Source organism: Boeremia exigua (assembly GCF_020726555.1).
Source record: "Boeremia exigua strain MPI-SDFR-AT-0100 chromosome Unknown C7974scaffold_16, whole genome shotgun sequence".
Lineage (NCBI taxonomy): Eukaryota > Fungi > Ascomycota > Dothideomycetes > Pleosporales > Didymellaceae > Boeremia > Boeremia exigua.
In genome coordinates this window covers 401,612-422,552 of record NW_025763533.1, presented here as the reverse complement: position 1 = coordinate 422,552, position 20,941 = coordinate 401,612, and the positions used below count along the sequence as shown (strand labels likewise).

At 55.1% G+C, this 20,941-nt stretch overlaps 8 protein-coding genes across 8 annotated transcripts; 2 read left to right on the top strand and 6 right to left on the bottom strand.

The window, feature by feature from the left end:
- Positions 1-29: 29 nt before the first annotated feature.
- C7974DRAFT_87668 (uncharacterized protein) lies at positions 30-1,355 on the bottom strand. Its single transcript, XM_046147431.1, has one exon. The coding sequence runs from the start codon at positions 1,240-1,242 to the stop codon at positions 139-141; it is 1,104 nt and encodes a 367-aa protein (XP_045990966.1). The 5' UTR covers positions 1,243-1,355; the 3' UTR covers positions 30-138.
- Positions 1,356-2,138: 783 nt separating this feature from the next.
- On the bottom strand, positions 2,139-3,968 carry C7974DRAFT_418843 (uncharacterized protein; the record flags this gene model as incomplete). The annotated part of the gene is made up of 6 exons (XM_046144183.1): positions 2,139-2,210; positions 2,261-2,618; positions 2,665-2,975; positions 3,020-3,548; positions 3,686-3,842; positions 3,899-3,968. The coding sequence occupies 6 exons, from the start codon at positions 3,966-3,968 to the stop codon at positions 2,139-2,141; spliced, it is 1,497 nt and encodes a 498-aa protein (XP_045990965.1).
- Positions 3,969-4,505: 537 nt separating this feature from the next.
- C7974DRAFT_406620 (fungal-specific transcription factor domain-containing protein) lies at positions 4,506-8,167 on the bottom strand. Its single transcript, XM_046143160.1, has 6 exons — positions 7,843-8,167; positions 7,710-7,786; positions 7,555-7,571; positions 6,664-7,501; positions 6,543-6,615; positions 4,506-6,494 (listed from the first exon to the last, which is right to left on the bottom strand). The coding sequence occupies exons 1-6, from the start codon at positions 8,067-8,069 to the stop codon at positions 4,853-4,855; spliced, it is 2,874 nt and encodes a 957-aa protein (XP_045990964.1). The 5' UTR covers positions 8,070-8,167; the 3' UTR covers positions 4,506-4,852.
- Positions 8,168-8,397: 230 nt separating this feature from the next.
- On the bottom strand, positions 8,398-9,331 carry C7974DRAFT_87513 (NUDIX hydrolase domain-like protein). Its single transcript, XM_046147430.1, has 3 exons — positions 9,001-9,331; positions 8,776-8,943; positions 8,398-8,720 (listed from the first exon to the last, which is right to left on the bottom strand). The coding sequence occupies exons 1-3, from the start codon at positions 9,184-9,186 to the stop codon at positions 8,517-8,519; spliced, it is 558 nt and encodes a 185-aa protein (XP_045990963.1). The 5' UTR covers positions 9,187-9,331; the 3' UTR covers positions 8,398-8,516.
- A 267-nt stretch (positions 9,332-9,598) lies between these two features.
- On the top strand, positions 9,599-11,212 carry C7974DRAFT_323915 (uncharacterized protein; the record flags this gene model as incomplete). The annotated part of the gene is made up of 1 exon (XM_046138928.1): positions 9,599-11,212. One exon carries the CDS (start codon positions 9,599-9,601, stop codon positions 11,210-11,212), a length of 1,614 nt encoding a protein of 537 aa, XP_045990962.1.
- Positions 11,213-11,400: 188 nt separating this feature from the next.
- C7974DRAFT_406615 (uncharacterized protein) lies at positions 11,401-13,828 on the top strand. The gene has a single exon (XM_046143158.1). The coding sequence runs from the start codon at positions 11,838-11,840 to the stop codon at positions 13,692-13,694; it is 1,857 nt and encodes a 618-aa protein (XP_045990961.1). The 5' UTR covers positions 11,401-11,837; the 3' UTR covers positions 13,695-13,828.
- Positions 13,829-13,870: 42 nt separating this feature from the next.
- On the bottom strand, positions 13,871-15,845 carry C7974DRAFT_418838 (leukotriene A-4 hydrolase; the record flags this gene model as incomplete). The annotated part of the gene is made up of 2 exons (XM_046144182.1): positions 13,871-15,566; positions 15,616-15,845. The coding sequence occupies 2 exons, from the start codon at positions 15,843-15,845 to the stop codon at positions 13,871-13,873; spliced, it is 1,926 nt and encodes a 641-aa protein (XP_045990960.1).
- A 1,111-nt stretch (positions 15,846-16,956) lies between these two features.
- Positions 16,957-20,132, bottom strand: C7974DRAFT_323542 (fungal-specific transcription factor domain-containing protein; the record flags this gene model as incomplete). The annotated part of the gene is made up of 5 exons (XM_046138907.1): positions 16,957-17,483; positions 17,537-18,577; positions 18,638-18,899; positions 19,014-19,480; positions 19,529-20,132. The coding sequence occupies 5 exons, from the start codon at positions 20,130-20,132 to the stop codon at positions 16,957-16,959; spliced, it is 2,901 nt and encodes a 966-aa protein (XP_045990959.1).
- Positions 20,133-20,941: the final 809 nt, after the last annotated feature.

The following is a 20,941-nucleotide window of genomic DNA, read 5'->3' as shown; positions in this document are numbered from 1 at the left end:
TCGTGACCTGATATGATCGCATCACGACGTATGTCATCTTGATAAAAAAAAACTGCATTGGCTTCGTGGCATTATAAGCTCCGAAATCACCGCTATGTCTACCCATAGGTGCCAATTCCGACCGAGCGACGCTGTCGCCTACGCTACCACATAATCGCGAAGGGGACTGTCTGGAAAGTCTGATGAATAAACATCAAGGAACAAGCTCGACTTGCGCCGTTTAGGCTGCTCGCCGATGGACATCTTGCTGTCCCGTCTCGCTTTCCTTGTGCACTCTGTGCCAATTGTCCTTTCTTCTAACTTGAGCGCTCTCGAGAGCTTCCTGAAACGAGGTTGGCGTTTCTTGGGGAGAGAAACGATTGAGGAGTTCAGGATGCGGTACGGATTCTGGATGAGATTCTCTTTGGCCCATGGCTCTGTGTTCTTGCCAGTTGACCAGTTCCTAAATTTTCTCCAGCAATCGTGCGCAGCTATCTTCAGACGTTTCGTACCCGATGGCTTCTCATAGACCCTCAGCTGAGACTGCACAGCTACGCTATGTCCTATGCGTGCTTCGAAGGTCTGCTTCTTGCGTAGCGAACTCATCGTTTTGAAGGTCTTGGTCAGGCCGTGACCGACTGAGTTGACACGGACCCAGACTTTCCCGGAATCTCTGACAACTTCTGGGTGTTCTCGTTCGTATGCTTCGACTCTGTGGAAAAGATCGGCAATCGCCTCTCGTGGTAAATCCTCCCTAGCAGTTGTGGGGCTTCCTCCAGACTCCGAGTGCGTCTCATACGCATCCATGTCATGGACCATCAATCTTTGGATGACTGGGGTATCGCTCAATTGATAGTATCTTATTGGCGATGTTTTCCATTGGCTTTGTGTCCGGTATAGTCTCGGCATGGATTCGTATGCTTCATCAGTACAATGAAAACTGACCGACTGTAAATTCTGCAACTGTTGACTTGGCTGAAAGTAGAGCAGGTGGTCGGAGGAGTGAGAAAATACGGACGACTGGTATGGTAGAGCGATGTTGAGCCTAAGGCTGACTGTGCTGTTACTTTTCAGCGAGGGCGATTTGTCCTCGCTGATGGTCGATAACGGCTTGCGCTTCAACACTGCTCTGAGCGATGACCTTCGTTGGGGGTCGGAGGTGCGAGGGAGTGGTCTGATACTTGGAGCAGTCTTGTGTCTGACGGGTCGCCATCGTCCATCTCTTCTTACTTGCGACGGGCTGAGGGGCGCCTCACCTGCCATGGTGAGCCCGGCTCTGTGGTGGACAGAACCGGATGTGCAGCATTGTGCAGCCTCGTGGTATATACCTGGAGCTAGGAAAACCTACCGCAGAGCCGATCTCTGAATCCCTGGGTCATAGTCAAGAGAAGCACAAACCAGCTCACACCATGAAAATCATAGGGGAGGCCCTATGTTTGCAGTAAGAATGCGCAAGACAACGCCTTAATGACGCTTGAGCCGAACAGAATATGCGGGGTATGTGCTTTTCAGAGGTCGCTCACTTTGTCCCAGTGGAAATCAAGGGACCGATTGTGCCTCCGTGGGGTATAGGCAGTGGTTCATCCCCCTCAATCCTAGTGAAGCTTTCAATTGGTGGTGTGCATTGGTCGAACCCTAGAATCAACGAACATCGTCGATTGAACAACCAGCGAAACATCCAGATCAACAGTTTTGGGCGTCTCATTGGTCTAGTAGTGATCCCATGGTAGCTAACATTTAACGATCAAGAAGACGTCATGACCTTGGATGTCCCTTCCCTGTACCAGCTTTAGATGACACGGATTAGCTCGACAGAGGCTCAGCCCAATGGCGGTGATTTTCAGGAGATCACGGAAGCCTGACTGAGTTGAGTCGACGAAATAGAGAAGGATATCGCGTTGGGATACAGAAGCAGCCTTGACGCGACAAAGTGCGAAGATCAGCTGCACGTGCTCAAAGTTGAAGAGAACTTCTGCTCAAAAATCAGCAGGAACCAGCATTCACGTAGGAAGGAATATTGCGTGCAAAGTAGAGCCCGGTGTGTAGTCGATTAATTGAAGCGCCGGTATTAGCATTCTTCAAGACTACCTTGCAAACACTCACAGCCAGCAGTTCCCTGTAAGTGCAACATTTGACCAGCGTAATATCACGAGCGCCTACTACATCGCCCCTGTCATGCCAGGACTGCCATGGCGCTGATCTAAATGATCATAGTTGAGCTCGAACTCCCTCTGCAGATTTATTAATTCAAGTCGGTCAGAATTTCACTGCAGGTACATACCCTCTCGCGTCTCCAGTTTGTGACATCGAAGAATAGATACCACCCGCGTTCCTCCTTTGGTGACAGACGGATGGGCGCTGGTAGATCAGGATCTTTCATCATCCACTGTTGTAGCTTGATATGCCACCTCCAATCCCTGTTGTAGAGCTCGGCTGCAGCGATCTCCTGCAATATATCGCGCGGATGCTGATAGAATATAGCTAGCAAAGTCTCAGCAGAGAAGCTAGCCATCTTCGAGTGTAGGGGCGGGACGTTCGTGACCGTGTATGCCGCTGGGAGGGTGAAGTCCGGCGGTATTACGGGCTTGACGTTTGATTCTGTGAAGGGTGAGCCGAATGTTGGGTGTAAGGGTGAGTTACTATTCGTGTTAGATTCTATGCATACAAACAGTTTGTTGCACTTACTCAGGTCGGCTAAGATCCAGTCCTAGCACTGTCAGATCTTGCCCCATGGCCAGCGATGAGTAGTCGGGGCTCTCGAGCGGTATCATTGACAAAAGCCCCGGCAATCCATAACGCTCCTGATCAGTCATCTCAGCAAGTTTCTTATGCAACGGTAGCTGAGCGTTTGGCGAGCCCACACCATCTCCGCCAAAGCCCGATTCGAATTGACTCTGCTGAGGCCGTTGCCCTACTGGCGTGGTATCGCCGCCACTTCGCATGCTGGAACCAAGGAAAGATAGATTCCCCGGCGCTTGTCCTGTTCGTTGACCACCCTGGGCCAGTTAGCTCAAGCCTTGAAACGGCCTTTGGTACACACCTCTTGTTGGTTGGTTCCTGCTCGCATTGCACCTGCGAGGCCGCCACCCGTCACGTTCGACGGTCGGCTACCTAGGCTCTCTGTTGGACTAGACAAGCCGTTCCGTGTTTGCCCCAGCCCTGGGAAAGCGCTCGTGCCTGGAGCCGCCCCAAATGCAGCTGCGTTCTGAATCAGACCTGCTCGTCGATCAGGGCCAATCTCTCCCGCAGCGTTGTTTCCTAGGGGTGGGAACTCTTCGATATTGCCTGTCTGTGGTTGCACACCGCCAGACAGCTGTCCAACCCCTCCCTGCCCACCGAATCGGTAGTCGTCACCAGCACCACCAAATGGGCCTTGTGGCGAGTCTTCCTCATTTTGACTCTGTAGTTGTTGATTTGGCGCTTGACCTTGCTGTCCCTGCTGTGACGTCTGCCCTTGCGGTCGTTGGATGGTCGTGTGCGGGGTGGTTCGTAGGGTGGGATTCGCCCACATTTGCTGAGCGGTGGTGTTTTGCTGTGCCTGAGGTGCGCCGGACAATGACGGGAACTCCCTGCAATCATAGACAATTAGCATGCGTTCTTCGACAGAGGCGCCTCTCGAGGCGCGCATTGCTGCCGATGCTGGCCCTTGCGCTGCCCCAACAGTCTCCTTTTGTCCTCGTATCTCGATGTCATAGCCGTGACTTACTCAAGGTTGAGCGGCGTGTGCGGCTGTGAGTTGCCCATTGCTTGCGCAAAGCTCGATGCGGGTCCGCCGTTGGTTCGTGGTTGCGCGGTCGGTAGCCCTGGCGCGCCGCCAGTTGGCCCGGTGAACGCACTTGAACCCCACTGAGCTTGTCCACCGCCTGATAACACTTCAGTCAGTACCACAGCTTCACTATCGCGGTCGGTGTCTCCTCACCCAGCTTGCCGTTCTGGAGCCTGTTTGTTCCGAGCGGCTGGCGATTCTCGTTTTGACGGACTTGAAACATGTTGGAAGGTGTGTTGTGTAGTTGCTGCCCTGGTCCTGCTACAAAGGAAGCTGTCAGTGCCGTACTCTTTCCAGGGCGATTGGGGAGATCGAGAGAGAACGATAAAGCGCAGGGCGCCACCATCGTCCAAGCTTGTGGCATTGTTCTACATGTCTGGGTGCAGTGGAAACTGCTAGGGTAGGTGCAATGCCATTCGCGTATTGTTGTACGCAATTTCGGGGCTCGCAGTCGCAAAGATGGATGTGGCTCAATGAATGGCTGGAGAATACTGACCTGGACGGTTCATGCTGCGGTGTTGCTTACAGACCTACAAGAGGTGTTTTTCTTAGGTGTCGTTCCCTAGACCGGGCGAACTCGCGCTTTCAGTGCTATTGCTCGTCGCGTGGTATGGCGAGGTTGATCCACCTGCATTGCGATGCGGTGCCAAGACGCCAACGCAGTTTAGGCAAGGCGTGCTGATCGTTTCAAGGCGGGGAGCTGCGGAAGGGTGGGCCTCAGGCTGTCCGTAAAGAGGAACAGGGCTGGATGATAGCAATTTACGTACATTGTCAGCTGCCCATCGTTCATTTGTATAGGGTACAGTGTATTGGGGCTGTTGGATCAAATTCAGTGATGATTTCGGCTGTGTGTGTTCTATTCTCAATCCTCCAAATCCATGGCAGCCCACTGCGCATTTGTTCTTACACGGTCCTGCAACCTGGTCGCACTAGTCAAGTGATACGACTTGCGCAAGAAGTCAGTTCAGACCAACGTGTTTTCCATGTATATAGGAGTAAATCCGCTCCGTGCTGATGCTGTCCGATAAAACGCCAATGCTATGCAACTCTCCATACACTATATTTTATGAGCAGAGATCGTCTCTGACCCAGGGCAGACAGCGTTTCTCAAGATGGACCGTGTTGGAAGAGGTGCGACATGTCAGCCTCACCGTTGATACCAAAGAAATTGAACCAGTCGTCTACGTTGAGACTCATCGGCACAACTGGGTTGTGTCTCCCGCCGGAGCTGTTGCTCCAAGTATCCTCTTGCGCGCCATTCTGTTGTTGGTTCTGGTGCATCATCTCCATCTGTTGCGCCCATGCTTGCGGGTTGTTTTGGTCGAACTGGCCGCTCATAGAGTTCTGCATCTGTTGTTGGGGCTGCTGTGGTTGCGACTGCATATTGCCGTTGCTTTGTTGTTGCATGGGCATGTTCTGAGGTTGTGACAATGCTGGATCAACTAGCGATTGGGCTGGCTGAGGGAAGTTGACTTGAGTATCTGCTGGAAACAACTGGTCTGGTTGGAAGTTCTGCCAGACTTCTTGGCTGATGTTTGGTGTATCACGAGTTATCAGGAACAAGTCAGGAGGTGTGCCAGGATATGAGTAGGAAGGGTTGAAGGGAGTTGTCGGACGGGTGCCTGAGCGTGATGGACCCATGAAAGTGTCATGGTTATGGCGATTCAGTTGTGGAGACCCGGCTGACATTTGCGGCATCGGTTGTTGTTGTTGAGGTGGGAGCTCTCGAGACGGCGTGACTGCGGGAGTCTGGGGCCTTGAACGTTCGTATGAGACCTGAGCAGCCGGCGGTCCATTAATTGTTGGAAACCCTCCAAAATCCATCTCTTCGAATTTGCGTTTAGGAGCCTCCTGTACTGGCTTTGGCGGGGGTGGTGGCACACTAGCTGGCTTATTTTTCTTGTGATTTCTACCAGCAGCTTTCTGTAGACGTTCTTCAAGGTTCTTGTTTCCCAGAATGGACTCAAACAGCGTGTGTACCATTTTTGCGACAAGCCAGACCTTGGATACCTCCCTCAAAGCATCCAAACAGATCTGCAGGCGCTGTTCTGTCGCCGACACAACTGACTTGTTCGACGACTTCATCTGATAAACGTGCATGATAAGAGCAGAGAACAAGCTGTAGACAATGAATGCAGGCGTGTACCGTATCTCGTCATGCGCTCGGAGGTTCTCAATGATTGATGTGATCATGGCCGCGGCCTGATATGCGATGTTCCTTGATGGGTAAGCGTGCTCTTCACCAAAGCCGTCCAGGTTGGTGGCCTTCGGTGATCCAGCCGGCGGCATGTGTGCACGATGCAGCAGACAGAGGGTGGTGTAGTAGTTCGCATGCAATAACGCAGCCCAGAAATGGTGTCGCGTCCGATCCCACTGTACTTCAGGAGGACAATGTTGTAGCCAATCTGCGAGGGCCATATCGCTATGGGTCAGGTCGATGGCGTTGGCTCTGCGATACTTGGAGGCCACAGAGTACTGCTGCGACAAGACCAGACCCATAATCTCACTCAGCTTAACGTAGTTGATGAAGAACTGAACGTGAACTGGATCTGGGGGGTGCTCAGCCGGGCGGTCAGTCTCATCATCGATAAAGTCATCCTCTGAGATCATCTCCACATCAGAGTCTTCGGGATCAATTGCAACCGGTCTGCCAAGGGCAACCGCTACCGAACGGTCACGGCTGTAGAGTGTCCACCAGATGCGCTTCCATAACCGCTTGTCTGACCGCGTTAGTTGTGACCCCTCCACGCTGCTATTGTCAGTCTCTACTCAAGTTGGAGTCTTCGATATCACCTACCTTCGGTGCATGCCCGATCCTTGTGCCACGACAATGGCGACACGAGTCCAATAGAAAACGTTCTTTGTCACGTCTATGGTGAGTTAGCCAGTCAAAGTAAATACATCTTCAGTCCTCGTACCCTCAGGCCCTTCCCAGTACCAGCCCATTAAAATCAACGCTTGGACGATGGTGACTCGGTCGTCCTCAAAGTTTGCGTCAAACAGGGCCTTTGCGCGCTTGTAGAACGTCATGGCAGCCGGCGTAGTAGAACCACTTGAATCCATTAGTTGGGGATTGGTGCAGACTCTTGAGCCAGCCAAGAGGACGGCCTGCAGTAAAAGCAGAGATGGAGGGTTCTTTGGATCTCGGTACTGGCGCATAAACCGACTGCGGTTGATCACAGGCACCACTGGCGCAACCCACTTGAAGAAGGCCTCGACAAGCTCATCGCACAGTGCCCGCGGGGGGAGCAGAAAAGCGCCTCTCTGGTGCAGAATCTCGATCTCCATATTGTCCATCTCATTCACACGCGCTTTAGCACCACGCACATTTTCCGGCAATGGATAGTGCACCACATCCGTTGTTCCGTAGCGGTCGTGGACCAGTAGAGACAAGTTGGACGACTCGCCCAGATATGCGACGCGGCCAGCCTCCTTGATGGGCGCTCTGGCGAACTTGGGCTTCATAAACTGCACGTATGTTCCATGGTGGGCGGCCTGCTGGGCGGCATAGGCCTGAGAGAAGGTGTTTGCTGGCGTGCCGTCCTCCGAGTTGGACACTGTTGTCTTGTCGCGCGGCTCGACAGAGGTGCTCCCCGGCGAGCGAACATCATTGTCGCCTGCTTCGCTGGCGCCATCTCCGTCCTTGGCTCGCGACGTCTGCGTCTTCTTGCGCTTCGGGGTAGGGATGCGGCATTCGATGGAGAAGGCGGTGCAGTTGGTGCAGGGGACACCCAACGAGGCGGCGTCGCATCGGACCTGCGCAGCTGTTACTATCGCCAGTCACGGCTGGGCATTTCGTGATTACTCACTTTGCGCGAATGGCATGCTGTATGCGCTGTTAGCATTTGTCGCATTCACTCGTCGTCAGACCGAGGTGCCGAGGCATCCAAGCGAAGCTATGGGCCGCAGCTCTCCCGGCCTTTCTTCAGGAACAAAAGCCTGCGCAAGGACGGGGCAGACTCACTCTCGCATGCTCGACTGGCGCGCTGCCGTCTGAATGAGGGATGGCCAGGCGGGACCGCCTGCGACGTTGGGCTGTTCCTGGTGGTGTTGTGAGCCTCATGCCAGGGTGTCTGCGGGCACCCGCGGGGACGTACGATGCGCCGTTGCTGGGCTGCGGGGCCAGCGGTGACGGAACTGGAGGCTGCGCTGGCTGCGCCATGAAACTGTGCTCGCCAGACGCCATACTGTCGTCGCTGCGTCGAGGGTAGGTAGTGGTTGCGACTCCGCCGACACGCGATCGAGTCCTGGAGTGTGCCTCAAGCCCTGGAGCGGTATTTGCGCTAAGCAGTAGTGGGTTCCGGCCTTGAACGGCGATCACCATGCACCTCTCGGAACAGTGGTTGCTTTTGCTTGCTAGCCTTTTACAAATGGCCGTCGAGCGACTGTTATGTCACTGCGTAGTAGGGCCTATGAGTACGTTGTTGCCGTTCTCACGCGACTTGGCCCGCGCCTTCCCCGGGCTTTGACGACGAGGCGCGTTCATGTGCATTGCATTCCCCGGTATTTTCCCAAACTGCTCGCCTGCCATTGGACGGTTCCAGGGTACTTTTGCACATCACCCCCTTCCCGCCGCAGCTCCAGGCACGGCAGCCCCCATTCCCCGCAAGCCAGATGCTTCGTCACATGAGAGGCATTGTACAGGATGAAGTTGCAGCATGTGCGAGTGCACGGTGCGCCCAATGTAAGCCATGTAATTACAATCACTTTGCATGCAGGAGTAGCTCGTATTGGCGACGCCCTCTCCACTACTTTCGATTTTAAGGGATCTCTAGGCTAGCACTGCCTCTCGCTGCAGCTTGAATGCCTCCAGCTTGACGTCTTTGTTTGTTGGTGAGATGTAGTTTAGAGGCGTGCTTCCTTCCTTGACAAGATCATTTGTAATCTCTTCCTCACAGGCCCAAAGAAAGCGTTGGTGCTCAATAGGATCCAAGACGACAGCGTCGGCATTGTCGACCTCGAACTGAAATACCAACTGCGAGGCTGTCAGCATTCTCCGTTGCATCATCAGTGATTCGATTCCAAGGTACCTTCAGCCACGTCTTTCCTGCTCGCTTCTTCCCACCGTCAGCGAACGTGAACTGTGTCACTTTTCTGACTACACGAGTCGCAACAAGGCCAGTCTCCTCCTTTAGTTCGCGTGCTGCAGCGTGCAAGATAGTCTCGTCTGTATCGTCCATCTTGCCTCCAGGAATCTCCTGTACATCGATAAGTATGGAATACATCAAGTCAAAGGCCAGTTTTCAAAAGCTTACCCAGGCGTCCGGGTATGCCTTCTCATCTTTGGCACGCTGGACGAGAAGCAGCTTCCCTTCGTTGTTGAAAACGACTGCGCCTGTGCATATTACATGGACGTCATGGTGCTGGCTAAGATACTCGCTTTCGGGTATCGCGTACTGTTGTAGGGAGGTGGAGTCGAAAGGTAGCATTGAGACACTCATGTTGGAGTTGAAGTAAGGGGAGACTACTCGAGGCTTGCTATAGATGCCAGCCGGGCTCCGTCACAGAGTTAAGTAGGCTGGAGCGCGATGTAGCTGCCTTGTCGTCTTCACCGGTGCTCAATCCGGTTATGTCTTGTGACTTTTCCAACATCCACCTGAAGTGCAAGCGCAACAAGGCCACTATGCCCTTCTATCCCACAGTGATTGATACGCATAATTGTGTTGCTGTGAATGGCCCCGCACGTGGTGCACAACACACAGCATCACGCTAACAACGCGCTTCATTGAGGATGACAGCATCGACGACACGAACACTTGCCGCCAACCGTAACAGCTACGAGGAAGTCCTCTTTCGATCGCGCGCAGCACAGCACACCCCTAAAGCCCCACGCGTCAACATTCATTACCGACAATGCCGCGACCAGCGCGCGCAAAGATTCAATCAAAAACCACAACGACTACACGCGTCGCAAAGCCCATCGCGCGCAAGCAAGCTGCGCCAGCAGCCGCGAAACCAACTACAAAGCAGACCAGGAAGGCCGCGGCAGCTTTACAAAGCTCCAGCGATGATAGCGATGGTTTGGTCACAAACACAAGGTCCACACGCGCCAAACGGGGTGCGCCGGGGCAAGGATCAGTCCATGAGACGGACCTAGAGATGACTGGCGCGCTGCCTGCCGAAGATCAATCACCCAAAACTACGTCTAAGCCTCGTACACCGGCATCGAAAAGATCAACTGGCACACGCGCCACAAGAGGCAGCGCACGATCTTCTGCAGCGAAGCCATCTTCAGCAGTGGCACAAGCGCCGAGCGGCCCTTCAGACGAAGCCGCAAGTCATGATACCCCCGAAGAAGGAGATACGAGCGGCTTCGGAGACCTCACATTCTCTTCGCTCAACTCAGAATCGCCAGCACATGGAACGCGCCCTCCTTCTGCTGTGAAAGTAGGCGCAACACCAGCGCACGAAACCTCTCTTCTGTTGACCAACTTTAAAAGGCGAGCCAGACAGCCTAGTCTGCTCCGGATGGTCCAACAGACGACAGATGTCGAAGATAACGACGAGTCCGGCATAAGCAATACAGACAATTTTGACTTCGACGACTTCGTTCCTCAGGACGAATCCACACCGATCAATAAGCAAAGAACTACGAACGAGACGGAAGGGGCACATGATAGTGGGGCACACCTTTCGAGTTCAGGATCACGTGGTAGAAAGCGCAAGTTAACGCCAGTCGTGCAAGTGCCGCGTTCGTCGCCGCCGTACGACCCACCATCTGGCGCAGACGTAGATTCAGCAAGGTCTCCTTCTCCCAGTCTGCCAGATGTTCTGCCGTCGCGCGAGGGGGTAGTTGAACAGACACAGGATGATCAAGAGATTCTAAGCCAGACTCTTGCTTCGCCAAAATCAAGCAGCCCTGTGCGCGAGGTCTCTCATCCAGCAGCATCACCTCAGCAAACTCGAGCCCGTCGAAGAGGAAGAGCTCGCAAGCAAATGACTTACAACGAAGACTCAGACGCAGAGGGGACTGAGACTCCTGTGAAGCAGGCGCGCAATGCCAAAGTAAAAGCGCAGCATGTCATATCGACAGCACAACTAAAGGGTCTTCTACCTCGCCGACGAAATCGAATTCGCGCCCAGGACGAATACGACTTCACGTCCTCAGAAGACGTGACGCAGTTCGACTCCGACCAAGATGAGTTACAGATGCCAACTCGACGAGCCCGTCAACAACCAGCGGGTAAGACAGCCTCACCGAAGACCACCAAGAAGACAGCACGTGGCGGAAAAGGCGCAGCGCCTAACAAAGCCGCGGGCAAAGCAAGCAGAACATACAGCCGCCGGATATCGTCTGACAAAGAGAACGGCGCGGCTGCAGAAGAAGCAGACGAGACGCCAGAGTACTCTGCTCTTGAGGTTTCTGATAAGCTGGCCGCAATTCGTAAGAAGTTCGAGGCAATCGATGACTTCGAGCTCGAGTTTGCGACTGTTGATACAGTAACAAGTTCCAGTCCTTTTCGATGAATGGATTCAGACACAGGCGATATAACGACGCATGGCTCGTAGTTGTGGATAGAATGCAAGCATGGCGTACAACGCGTGTCTTCTCATGGACATTTCGCCTCTAGTATATATCTCAAAGACCCAGTGTATAGTCAACAATTATGCCTGGCAGCATTGGTGGCTGCACGATCATGCTTCTGGTTTTGTGGTAGTCGAGATCGTGACCGTTACCCAAACAAGACCGACGGTGACCGAATGGCGCACTACGTCATGCTGTTATCTGGCCTTATCTCGTGTTCAGAGTTGCACGACGACATGCTCGAGCCAGAAGCAAGGAGCCAACCACCCATCTGTCTGTTTCGGAGTAGTCAAAAGGAGTTTGCGTGTCCTGTTTGAGGCTCTTCGGTTTGTGAGGCTCGGTCGGCATTGCGCGCCCGTCTTGGACCCTTGCGCACGGCCTTCGACCGGGGAAGCTACGTACGCACGTCGCAGCCAACCTCACACCTCGCCGGACGTTGCATGTGCTGTTTGGACCCGCCAGAACTCGTTTACTCGCTCTGCGCACCAAGAATGCCACAGTAATGCTTCTTACCGATTCGCTCCTTTGCCTGGCCTATGCAGCTCCACCAGATCCACCCCGCATGCCATGAACACCACCAATGGTTCCTCGTTGTCCACCTCTAAGAGCAGCTCGACCCTGCGCCCGCGGACCCGGCGACTAATCTCCGTCGAGGATGACATCTACGCAACCGACGACAGCGAGGGCTTCAGCTCAAGGATCGGTTCGAGGCTGACCTCGAGGACATCGTCTCCAGCCAACGTCACCTTGGCACCGTCGGCATTCCTCAAATCTGCTGGCATTCAGGCCTCAAAGGCTACCCGGGACACATCATCGACTCTTTCAGGGCTGTTTGGTAACTCGTGGTCCGCAGTCCAGGGGCTGGCAGCCAATGTCCTTGGTAGCGAGACCGCGTCCAACGCCTCGGCTACCCCTAGAAGACGCAATCCGACACATACACGACGCACGTCTACCAGCGCTCCGCCGCCGAAACAATGGGGCCCCGCAGGCGCTGGCTCGCATGTGGGTGCCGGCACACAGGAAGAGCGGGAGGCAATGGTGCGAGCTATGAAGCGGAGGGACCTGCTCAATGCTACCGAGCATCTGCAGCCAGACTCGATTGGCCGCATGAAGCGCAGAAATTCCGACGACCGTACAAGTGCTTCCGCACCACCCGGCGACAACGATCACGGTGATGCGCTGGTATACGTACATCACGTCAAGAAGCAAGACACACTTGCTGGAGTCTGCATCAAGTACAGCTGCGAGCAATCCGTACTGCGGAAAGCTAATCGCATGTGGCCAAACGACACCATCCTTTCTAAGAAGACGATAGTGCTCCCTGTACACGCTTGTGGCGTCAAGGGGCGGCCAGCGCAGGGGCCGGACGCCCTGCCAGAGGAGGATCTGCTACTTGGCGAATACGCCGACACCTCGAGTAAGAAACCAGACACAGAAGGCCTGCCCAATGGCTGGACAACACTCAAACAGAAAGCCACCGACACCAGCTCTGTCGTATCCTCCAATGCCGCTTCTGACAATCCCTGGACACACGACTCCTGGGTCCTTCTTCCCAACGATAAACAGCCCACACAGATCGCACGCATGCCCCGTCGCGCTCTGGGTTTCTTTCCCCCCGCCCGCCGGAAATCGGTTGCCTTTTCGGATGACGCATCGACACCACGCGCCTCTGTTGACCTACCGCGCTCCTCGACCTCTACAAATCCAAATATCCACACAGGCTCGCCTTCCCAGCCTACTCGCCCCCGTGCATCAAGTAATATATCTTCTCTCTCCGCGCACAGTCGTCAACGCAGCACCTCCGGTCAACAGCAACCGCCTAAACCGTGGCTATCTGGCCCTGGCGGTGTTGGCACGCTTGGTCGCAATGTGCGCAGCCCTGGGCCCGCACAAGACGGTCTGAACAAGATGTTCGCTGCACATTTGCCCAACGTGGCGCCGCCCCCCGGACAAGAGTATTTCACACCGTGGGCACCCTCCCTGCTCGACACCGACGGCACGCGTGGCCCCGGCTCAGGCGTCGTCACTCCGTCAGGCGGCGACCTCAATCTGCAGGAAATCGGCGGTGCGATCGAGGGCTGGATGCGCAAAGTCGGCTCCCAGGCCCAGAAGCTGCTTGCTGAGCCCGGCACGCCTGGCGGACGGCAGAAAGTCGTGCCCGGTGTTGGCGCTACGGGCGGCGGGCTAGGCGACCTAATTGAAATGCAGGACGATGCGTTTGAGATTGGTGATGGAGAGGAGGATAGGGGCCGGCCCAGGGATGGGCTCGTGGTGCCAAGTATCAACGCAGAGAGGTCTGTGAGTCGGCACTCGGCTGCGAAAGAGTCTGCGGCAAGGGCGCAGCAGTTTCAGAGCTCAAGGCAGGACTTCAACCTCGTGTTGAGAGAGCGGAGCCGTAAGGGCGATAGTAGCAAGACGGATTGAGGTGGTTTTCGGTTGGCGTTGGGTAGCGTGCATGCCAGCAGGCCTTTGTCACTTTTTCTAGATCTCCAAAAGAAGCATTACATCTCGACCTCCTGTCATCATGCACATCACTATCGAGATTTTACTGGGGAGTCATCTGTCTCATCTCGTTGTATTCAAACTACACAGCTGTCTACCTATTTACTCTCATCCCCAAACAGATCCTTCTCCACCATCTGCCTACAAATCGGGTGGTAAAAGTCCTTGTTCTTCTCAAACGTCGCAACCGCCAACTCGCGATCCGCCTCGTTCAGCAGCCTAAACAATGGCCTCACAAACTTCATCCTGCCAATGCGGCCCAGCAGCTCCGCCGCCGGCTTGTACGTCTCGGGCGCCTTCGCCTTGAGACCCAAGCACAAAAAGCGGCTGGAGACCTCGATATTGGCAGTGGTGGTGTACCCGTACGTGTCGCCGAGCAGCTTGACATCGGCGGCGGAAAAGCGCGCGCCGAACGCCTGCAGGCGCTCGATGAAGACGACGGACTGGTTAGAGACCCAGCCATCGATGTCCTGGGCCTTGGGGGTGAAAGAGGCGGTCTCGGCGCCGGAGACGCGGGCCTCCCACTTGTCGGCGAGGGCGTAGCAAGACTTGACGAGGGAGTCGTCGAATTCGGGCTTGGGCGGGTAACCGGGGGCGTAGAAGAGCTTGTCCCAGTCGAAAGCGGCGAGTTTCTTGGACGCCTCAGCGTCGGAGGCGAAGAAGGCGAGGAGGCAGGCCTTGAAGTCGTAGCTGTCGAGGGACTTGTTGGCGAAGGTGGAGAAGTAGTGCGGGATGAAGGTGTCCCACTTCTCCTTTGTCAGGAGGAGTTCGAACTGGTACAGCGCGTGGAAGCCCTTTTCGTACGGGACAGAGCTGAAAGCGTCATCGGGGTCCTGGCCCTTCAGGTCGGTGATGAGTTTGGTATACTCGTGGTCAGTGCCGTAGCGCTCGATGCTTTCCTCCAGAGCTTTCCAGCCAATGATGGCAGAGAAGTGGCGGTGCGGTTCGCCGTGGATGTAGGCCTGAATGCGGCGCTCGAGGTACGTTGTCCAGCCCTCGTTCAGCCAGAAATGCTCCCAGCTGGCGCAGGAAACAAGGTTGCCGGACCAAGAGTGGGAGAGCTCGTGGGCAATGACGTCAATGTTCTGCTTGTCGCCAGAGATGATGGAAGGTGTGGCATAGGTCCAGACGGGGTTCTCCATGCCGCCGTAGGGGAAAGAGGGCGGCAGGATGAGGATGTTGTACTGCGTCCACTGGTATTTAGGCGCGACGGTGGACTCGATAGCCTTCATGAAAGGCTCGATCTCTCCATCAAGCTCGCGCTGGCAGTCAAGCAGCTCCTCGGGACCAGTCCAGACCGTGCTTCGTGGACCGATACTGGCACACGCGATGTCGCCACTGGCGACGGCAAACAAATAGCTGTTGATCGGCACCTTCTGCTCGAATGTGTACTTGAGCGTGCCTTGCTCACCCTCCTTCTTGGGCGGCTGGTAATCGCTCGCACCAGTTGGCAGGCCGGACGCAAGCACGGGGAGATGCGAGCGTAGGGCAAAGCTGAACGTCGACTTCACATCCGGGGTGTCTTGACAGGGGAAAACCGAACGAGCGTGGATGGCTTGACACTGGCTGAACATGTAGGGGTGTTTCTTGTTGGAGGTCTGAGCAGGCGTCATCCACTGGAGCGCGGTGCACTTCTCGGTCGTTGAGACAGCGATAACAACGCTGACGATTTTGCCCTTGGGAACGGACGAAGGCAAAGTGATCCGCAGAGGGGCGCCATAGGGTTCAATGCGGTCTCCCACTTCAAACTTGGCGCTCTTTCCATCAACCTTTACATCAGAAATGTCGAGGAAGCTGAGTAGTGTTACAATCAGTCCGATAATAGGTTTCAATCATCACTGACCTGCTGTCCAATACAACCTCCTTCACTTCCTCGTCTGTCAAGCTCTCCAGATCAAGCCCGACTGCACCGCTCAGGATCTTATGCTCGAAGTCGATCTCGAAATCTACACTAGTATGTTTCGTAACGAAGTTGTGATAATTCGACAGCGTGTTGGGATCCCTGGGCGTCCTGATCTCCACATTGGGGTCCGTCAACGGCTTAGTAACCATGGCAGCAGGCGCGCGATGCATAGTGGTGAAGTGGGCGCGTGCTGTTCGGAGTCCTACTCTTGTTCTTGGCTGCGCTCTCGGCGTGCTTGTATGTCTCGCTTGGGTCAGAGAAGATTTGTTGGCGGGGCTGTGCGATTGTGCTGGTTGTGCCTTCGAGGTGAAGTGTCTACCGCCTTCCAAACAGGTCAAAGGTCGGAGGAGCTGCGTGTTTTGTGCCGATCCAATCCGCGTAGCAGCTCCACACCTTACCGCCGGCAGGCGAGAAATTTGTGAGAGCAGCCGCATCGTGTATCTAAATCGACATGCGGCGATGTACGGAACGTTTGCTTGATCAACAATCGAAGTCCGTGTCCTTGGATGGGATGAATGCACGGGGTCGAGGTGTGCGGTGCGTTGCGATGAATGACGGGCAGAGATTGGCTCATCACTATACAAGCTTTTGTCCGATTTTGAGCCTCACATTTCCGACTACTTCCAGCGTGCACTCTTTGTGATCAAACGTATATCATTGATTGCTTTTTCATAGGGCGGCTATGGGACTGTCCGTTCGCACGCATCCCGATGCACCTTTTCTCTATTCTAATGAAACCCGTAAGAACGTGTGCGCCCATCCATGCTGTTGAAACAAAAGGGAAAAATGATCGAAATGATAAGAACAGACCCCAAGACATTCACACGAAGACGAAGACGAACCGTCTAATCTGCGCTGCGTTTCAGAGGAAACGACAGCCGATGTCGAGTAATGCACTCACACCAGCGCTGACGCCGCTGTGCTATGACGCTATTGCCCAGACTGCCTCGAAAGCCAAACAGTTGTTGCGCCCTTTAAATGCTCTACGCCGTGAGGTGGCTTCTAATGCTTTTGAGAGATGACAACCAAGTGTCAAAAGTCGAGTGCGTATGACCGCCCTGGCTTGAGTGCAGATGTTGAAAGACTCCTGTAACTCCGTTGGTAATGCACGACTTTGCGCCTGCCTGCGCGCTGATAGAATAGAAAAACGCTGATGGTAAATGTAGAACTGTGCGATGATACACCAATGAAACCGTGTTCATAGGCTGGAAGATATATTTTTTTTTGGTCCTCGGTCTCGTCGAAAGGAAAATCTTCGCAGAAGAGGAGAAGCCCCAAAGGCTACCGCGGGAAATTCTGGGAGGGACTTTGGGTAGGCCGTGAAGTTTCGATAGGTGTGAAGAGATGCCTCATGTTGAGCGTGAGATCGTTGATTCCATAGTCATCGGTGACTGTAGTGGCTGAGCCAATTTCGATGCCTTTCTGGGAGGAGTCGGCTGCGACGTGTCCCCTGATTTGTTTGAGAAGGTTGAAAACGTGCCTGCAACGCATGTCTGCAGGTGCTGCCCACTCTTCTCTCCGTGAACTCCGCAGGAATAGACGAGCCAGGAAATAGTAATGCACGCCGTCTCTGCAGTAGCCTAGACGAGGCTCCGTCGGAGGGTACTGTATTGCCAGATCAACGTCCCAGCAAGTCTTCCACAGTTCGAGGGCCTGCACGGTCGATCGGAGAAGCTGTTGGACTTGTTCGCTGACACCATTGGGCGGAGTTGCTGGCGCATCGGGAGTGCCATTGTCGCCTGTAGACACACGCCTGAGGAGTTGGCGCTGAATGTTGAAGATCTGGACGTGGATTGCATGTATGAGGACTGAGAGATGTTAGAAAAGCCAATCAACGAAATTCGGGAATGAGGGTGCTTACGGAACTTGCCAAACGCGTTGGTGCTGCGTTCTGGAATCGGGCCATGCGGCCCTCTGTAAAGAACCTGCAAAGCCTCTGCCATGCTTAGTTGCTTTGCGCGCCTACTCCCAGACGTGTTTGTGACCTGTGCTGCTTCGCCGCGCAAACCCAGTGCACTTGCACACTCCTCCTCCGTCTTTGCCTCCCAAGCAGCATCGTCTGCTGGCAGTGAAACCTTGATCTCGTTGACATCAAACTGCGGCTGTGCATTGAAGAATATCGTGCTGGCTGCATCAATCAAGAAGATGTAGGCCATCGCTCTGACCCGCTTCTCGTTATCCACCCATGCGGCCCAGTTCCATGAAGCGACTTCATCCCCAGTAATAGGACCTGGCTCGTGCAAAGAACTGAATGCAGGATTGCTGCGCGGAACAGGCTGTAGAAAGCTTGCCCGACGGACAATGTTGGCCAGAATGAAGAACTCTTCACGCCCTTGTTGTCGTTGTTTCTGGCTGCCATGCCAAAGGAACAGACTATGGAGCAAACTCAACGCTTGAAATTCTTCGATATCGGTCGGGCAATGCCTGTTAGGATCCAGGACATGATGTGGATTCTGGGCCATCTTGTATATCTGGCTAGAACGCAACACAACAGTCCGGGCAAGTTCCGTTAACCAGCGCGCCGACTTGGGGGTCATCCTATCAGAATAGATGGCACCAACACAGCACATGGTAAGAACAAGGCCATCATACGCAGCAATTGGGTCGAAAGTGGGAGTGTGTATGAGTGGCCAATGGACATGGAAGTGCTTGTATTGCCGAAGGAGATGGTTGATGTTGTCGGGGGTAAGGATGCCTTTGAGTGCTTCGTAGGAATAAGCCTCGTTGGATGTGGGAGCCAGGAGTGACGCATTGGGGAAGCAGAAATTGAGCAGGGCCTCGGCCTTTTCTTGGAGGGGATCAGAGGAAGCAGGGGGCCAATTGTCAAAAAACGGAGTGGAGTCGGCGAAACCGGGATTCGAGTATAAGCCTGTGAACATGGTATCATATTTTGGTGTATCATCTGTGTTGTTCTAAAAGGTACCGGTCAGAACGCCAGTCGCTTTATGTTGGTTTGGACCACCTGCCATACTGGATCCATTCGTAAAGTGTGATTCTCCGTTGAAGGCGCCCCCGTTACGCCACATGGAGCTGTCCTGTCCGTTGGAGATGCCATCGACGTTGGGCATGGAGGTGACGCCATAAGGAGTAGGGTCGCCGCCCTCGGATTTGACGGGCATGTTGTTCTGCGCCATGTCGTTGTTGACAGCGGGGTGGTTGTAGCTGAAGTGGTTGGCTTGGTCCGCAGCGGCTGCGTTGTTCTGCTGCTGCTGCTGCTGCTGTTGCTGCTGCTGTTGTTGTTGTTGTTGTTGCTGCTGCTGCTGCTGTTGTTGCTGCTGCTGCTGCTGCTGCTGTTGCTGTTGCTGTTGTGCGGCGAACGAGTTGGGATCGTGCGACACAGCGTTGGACATGGCGTTGGGACGGTAGTCATTGAAGTTAAGACGCGCCTGTCCGTATGTGTCCAATGCAGACATGCTCCTCCTGTTCTCCTCGACACCGCTGCCAGGACGGTTGATCAGGCTGTTCGATCGTGACGTCCTGGCTGACATGGAGTGCTGGTCAGCGATGGAAGGGAGATCGCCCCCGTATCCGTTGGCAGCGACAGCAGGCATCTGAGGCATTCCCATGGCGTATCCAGCATCAGAGTACGGCATTGAAGTGCCGGAGATGTGATTGAGGTATGATGTTGCCTCGGCGCCATTTGGCGGGCGATTCTTCTGCAGATGCTGCTGTGCATGCTGCAGGTGGTTGGCACCAGTAGGGTTGCCACGGCGGATAGAGCACTTCTGGAAATGGCGCTTCAGGATGTCACTTCGGCTGAAGGTGTCCTTGCACAGATGGCACTGGTAAGGGCGCTCACCCGTGTCTGTACTGCGTTAGGTTGTGCGCGGCAGGCAGAAGAAAGAGTACTTACGTCGCAGAAGATGGCGCTTGAGATGCTTAAGGTGCAGGTACGTCTTGTTGCAGTGCGGGCACTCATACTTGCCATCGGCGTTCTTGGTAGCTTGGGTGGGCGCCTTTCCAGCAGCGGGAGCTGGCCGGCCAGGGTGTGTAGGCAGGACACCACGACGTCCTTGCTGGCCGACGACGTGCACAGGCTCAGGCTCCTGGTTCGCGAGAACAGGAGGGTGAGGGTACAGCGAGGGGTGGTTCATGCCCATGCCACCTGGGCCACCGAGCTGGTTGTTGTGGGCGGCCGCGGTGGGCAGCAGAGGAGCTTGCGAGTAGGCCGACGACATGGGCATGTACGATGAGGGCGACGGCTGGATGGGCCTCAGCGGCGGGTGTTGTAGTGGGGGCATGGTGCTGTTGCCGTTGGGCGCAGACGTTACAGGCGTGTGAGGCGGCTGAGGCGTCTGCGGGTTGCTGTGATGGCCGCCATACAATGACGGGAACGAGGCGGCGCTGTGAAGGGGAGGCAGCGTAGGCAGAGACTGCTGCGCGCCCGTGTAGGACTGCTGGCTCAGACCCTGATACTGCGGGAGACCAGGCTGGCGGAAGCGGTCGGGGGCGTCCATAGTGGAGGAGTGCAGGGCGCTATGAGGGAGTCGCAAAGTGTGTTGATGGGGGTGAGACGCGACCAATAGGTGTTGTCGGTGACGATCTCATTCGACGAACCCCAGGTTCGAGCGACGCGTGCGACGGCTGCTAATGTGCCGACTGGGCAGCACGAGTAGGGAGGATGGGGAACGGAGGTCCACGAAAGAAGAAGCTTTGTGGAGCCCGTGTGGGGGAGTGCGATGAATGGAGACTGCAGATACGCGACGGCAGCTACTCCGTGAGGGGATCGATGGCTGTGCCCACAGTTGTCTGGGAGCAAATTGGGGAGGAGTAGTGGCGACGGCCGGGCTGGCGGTCAGGTGGTGATGGGAAGAATAATCTGTGAGCTATGATGATGAGGTCTTTGCTCGGACGGCGCTCTCTAGCGGGCCAGGGACTGCGGCGCGTGTGTGTGCGGGCGATCGAGGGAGGGCCCACTTTCAGCCTCCAAATTCGACAACGGGCAGATGCAGGTGGAGAGCAGAGGCACGAGCAGTCAGGCAGGTGAGACCCACGAAAGCTGCTGGCGATGGGGTAGGGACTGGAGGAGGGGGTGATACGCAGTGAAACTACTCGGCGAAGTTTTTTGCGCGAGTGTAGAGCAGCGACGCCGATGTCCCGCGCGATTCCTGCTTCTGTGCTCACGTCTGTGGCCGGGTCTTGCCGGAGGATGTTGTGCCTGGAGGGTATGCTAGGAGAGAGAGTGGGAAGGGCAGGCGACGGGTCCCACTAGAGGTTTTTGAGACAGCGGCAAACGCGTCGGGTGTGTAGGCTGACGAACTGCTGC

Excerpts from the sequence above, each read along its gene's own strand:
- C7974DRAFT_87668 (XM_046147431.1), bottom strand. The coding sequence starts at position 1,242 with ATGGCAGGTGAGGCGCCCCTCAGCCCGTCGCAAGTAAGAAGAGATGGA.
- C7974DRAFT_406620 (XM_046143160.1), bottom strand. The coding sequence starts at position 8,069 with ATGGTGATCGCCGTTCAAGGCCGGAACCCACTACTGCTTAGCGCAAAT. Across the intron at positions 7,787-7,842 it reads CAGCCCAGCAACGGCGCATC|GAACAGCCCAACGTCGCAGG; the intron begins GTACGTCCCCGC and ends CAACACCACCAG. Across the intron at positions 6,616-6,663 it reads GTACTGGGAAGGGCCTGAGG|ACGTGACAAAGAACGTTTTC; the intron begins GTACGAGGACTG and ends AACTCACCATAG.
- C7974DRAFT_87513 (XM_046147430.1), bottom strand. The coding sequence starts at position 9,186 with ATGAGTGTCTCAATGCTACCTTTCGACTCCACCTCCCTACAACAGTAC. Across the intron at positions 8,944-9,000 it reads AGGCATACCCGGACGCCTGG|GAGATTCCTGGAGGCAAGAT; the intron begins GTAAGCTTTTGA and ends ATCGATGTACAG. Across the intron at positions 8,721-8,775 it reads CAGGAAAGACGTGGCTGAAG|TTGGTATTTCAGTTCGAGGT; the intron begins GTACCTTGGAAT and ends ACAGCCTCGCAG.
- C7974DRAFT_406615 (XM_046143158.1), top strand. The coding sequence starts at position 11,838 with ATGAACACCACCAATGGTTCCTCGTTGTCCACCTCTAAGAGCAGCTCG.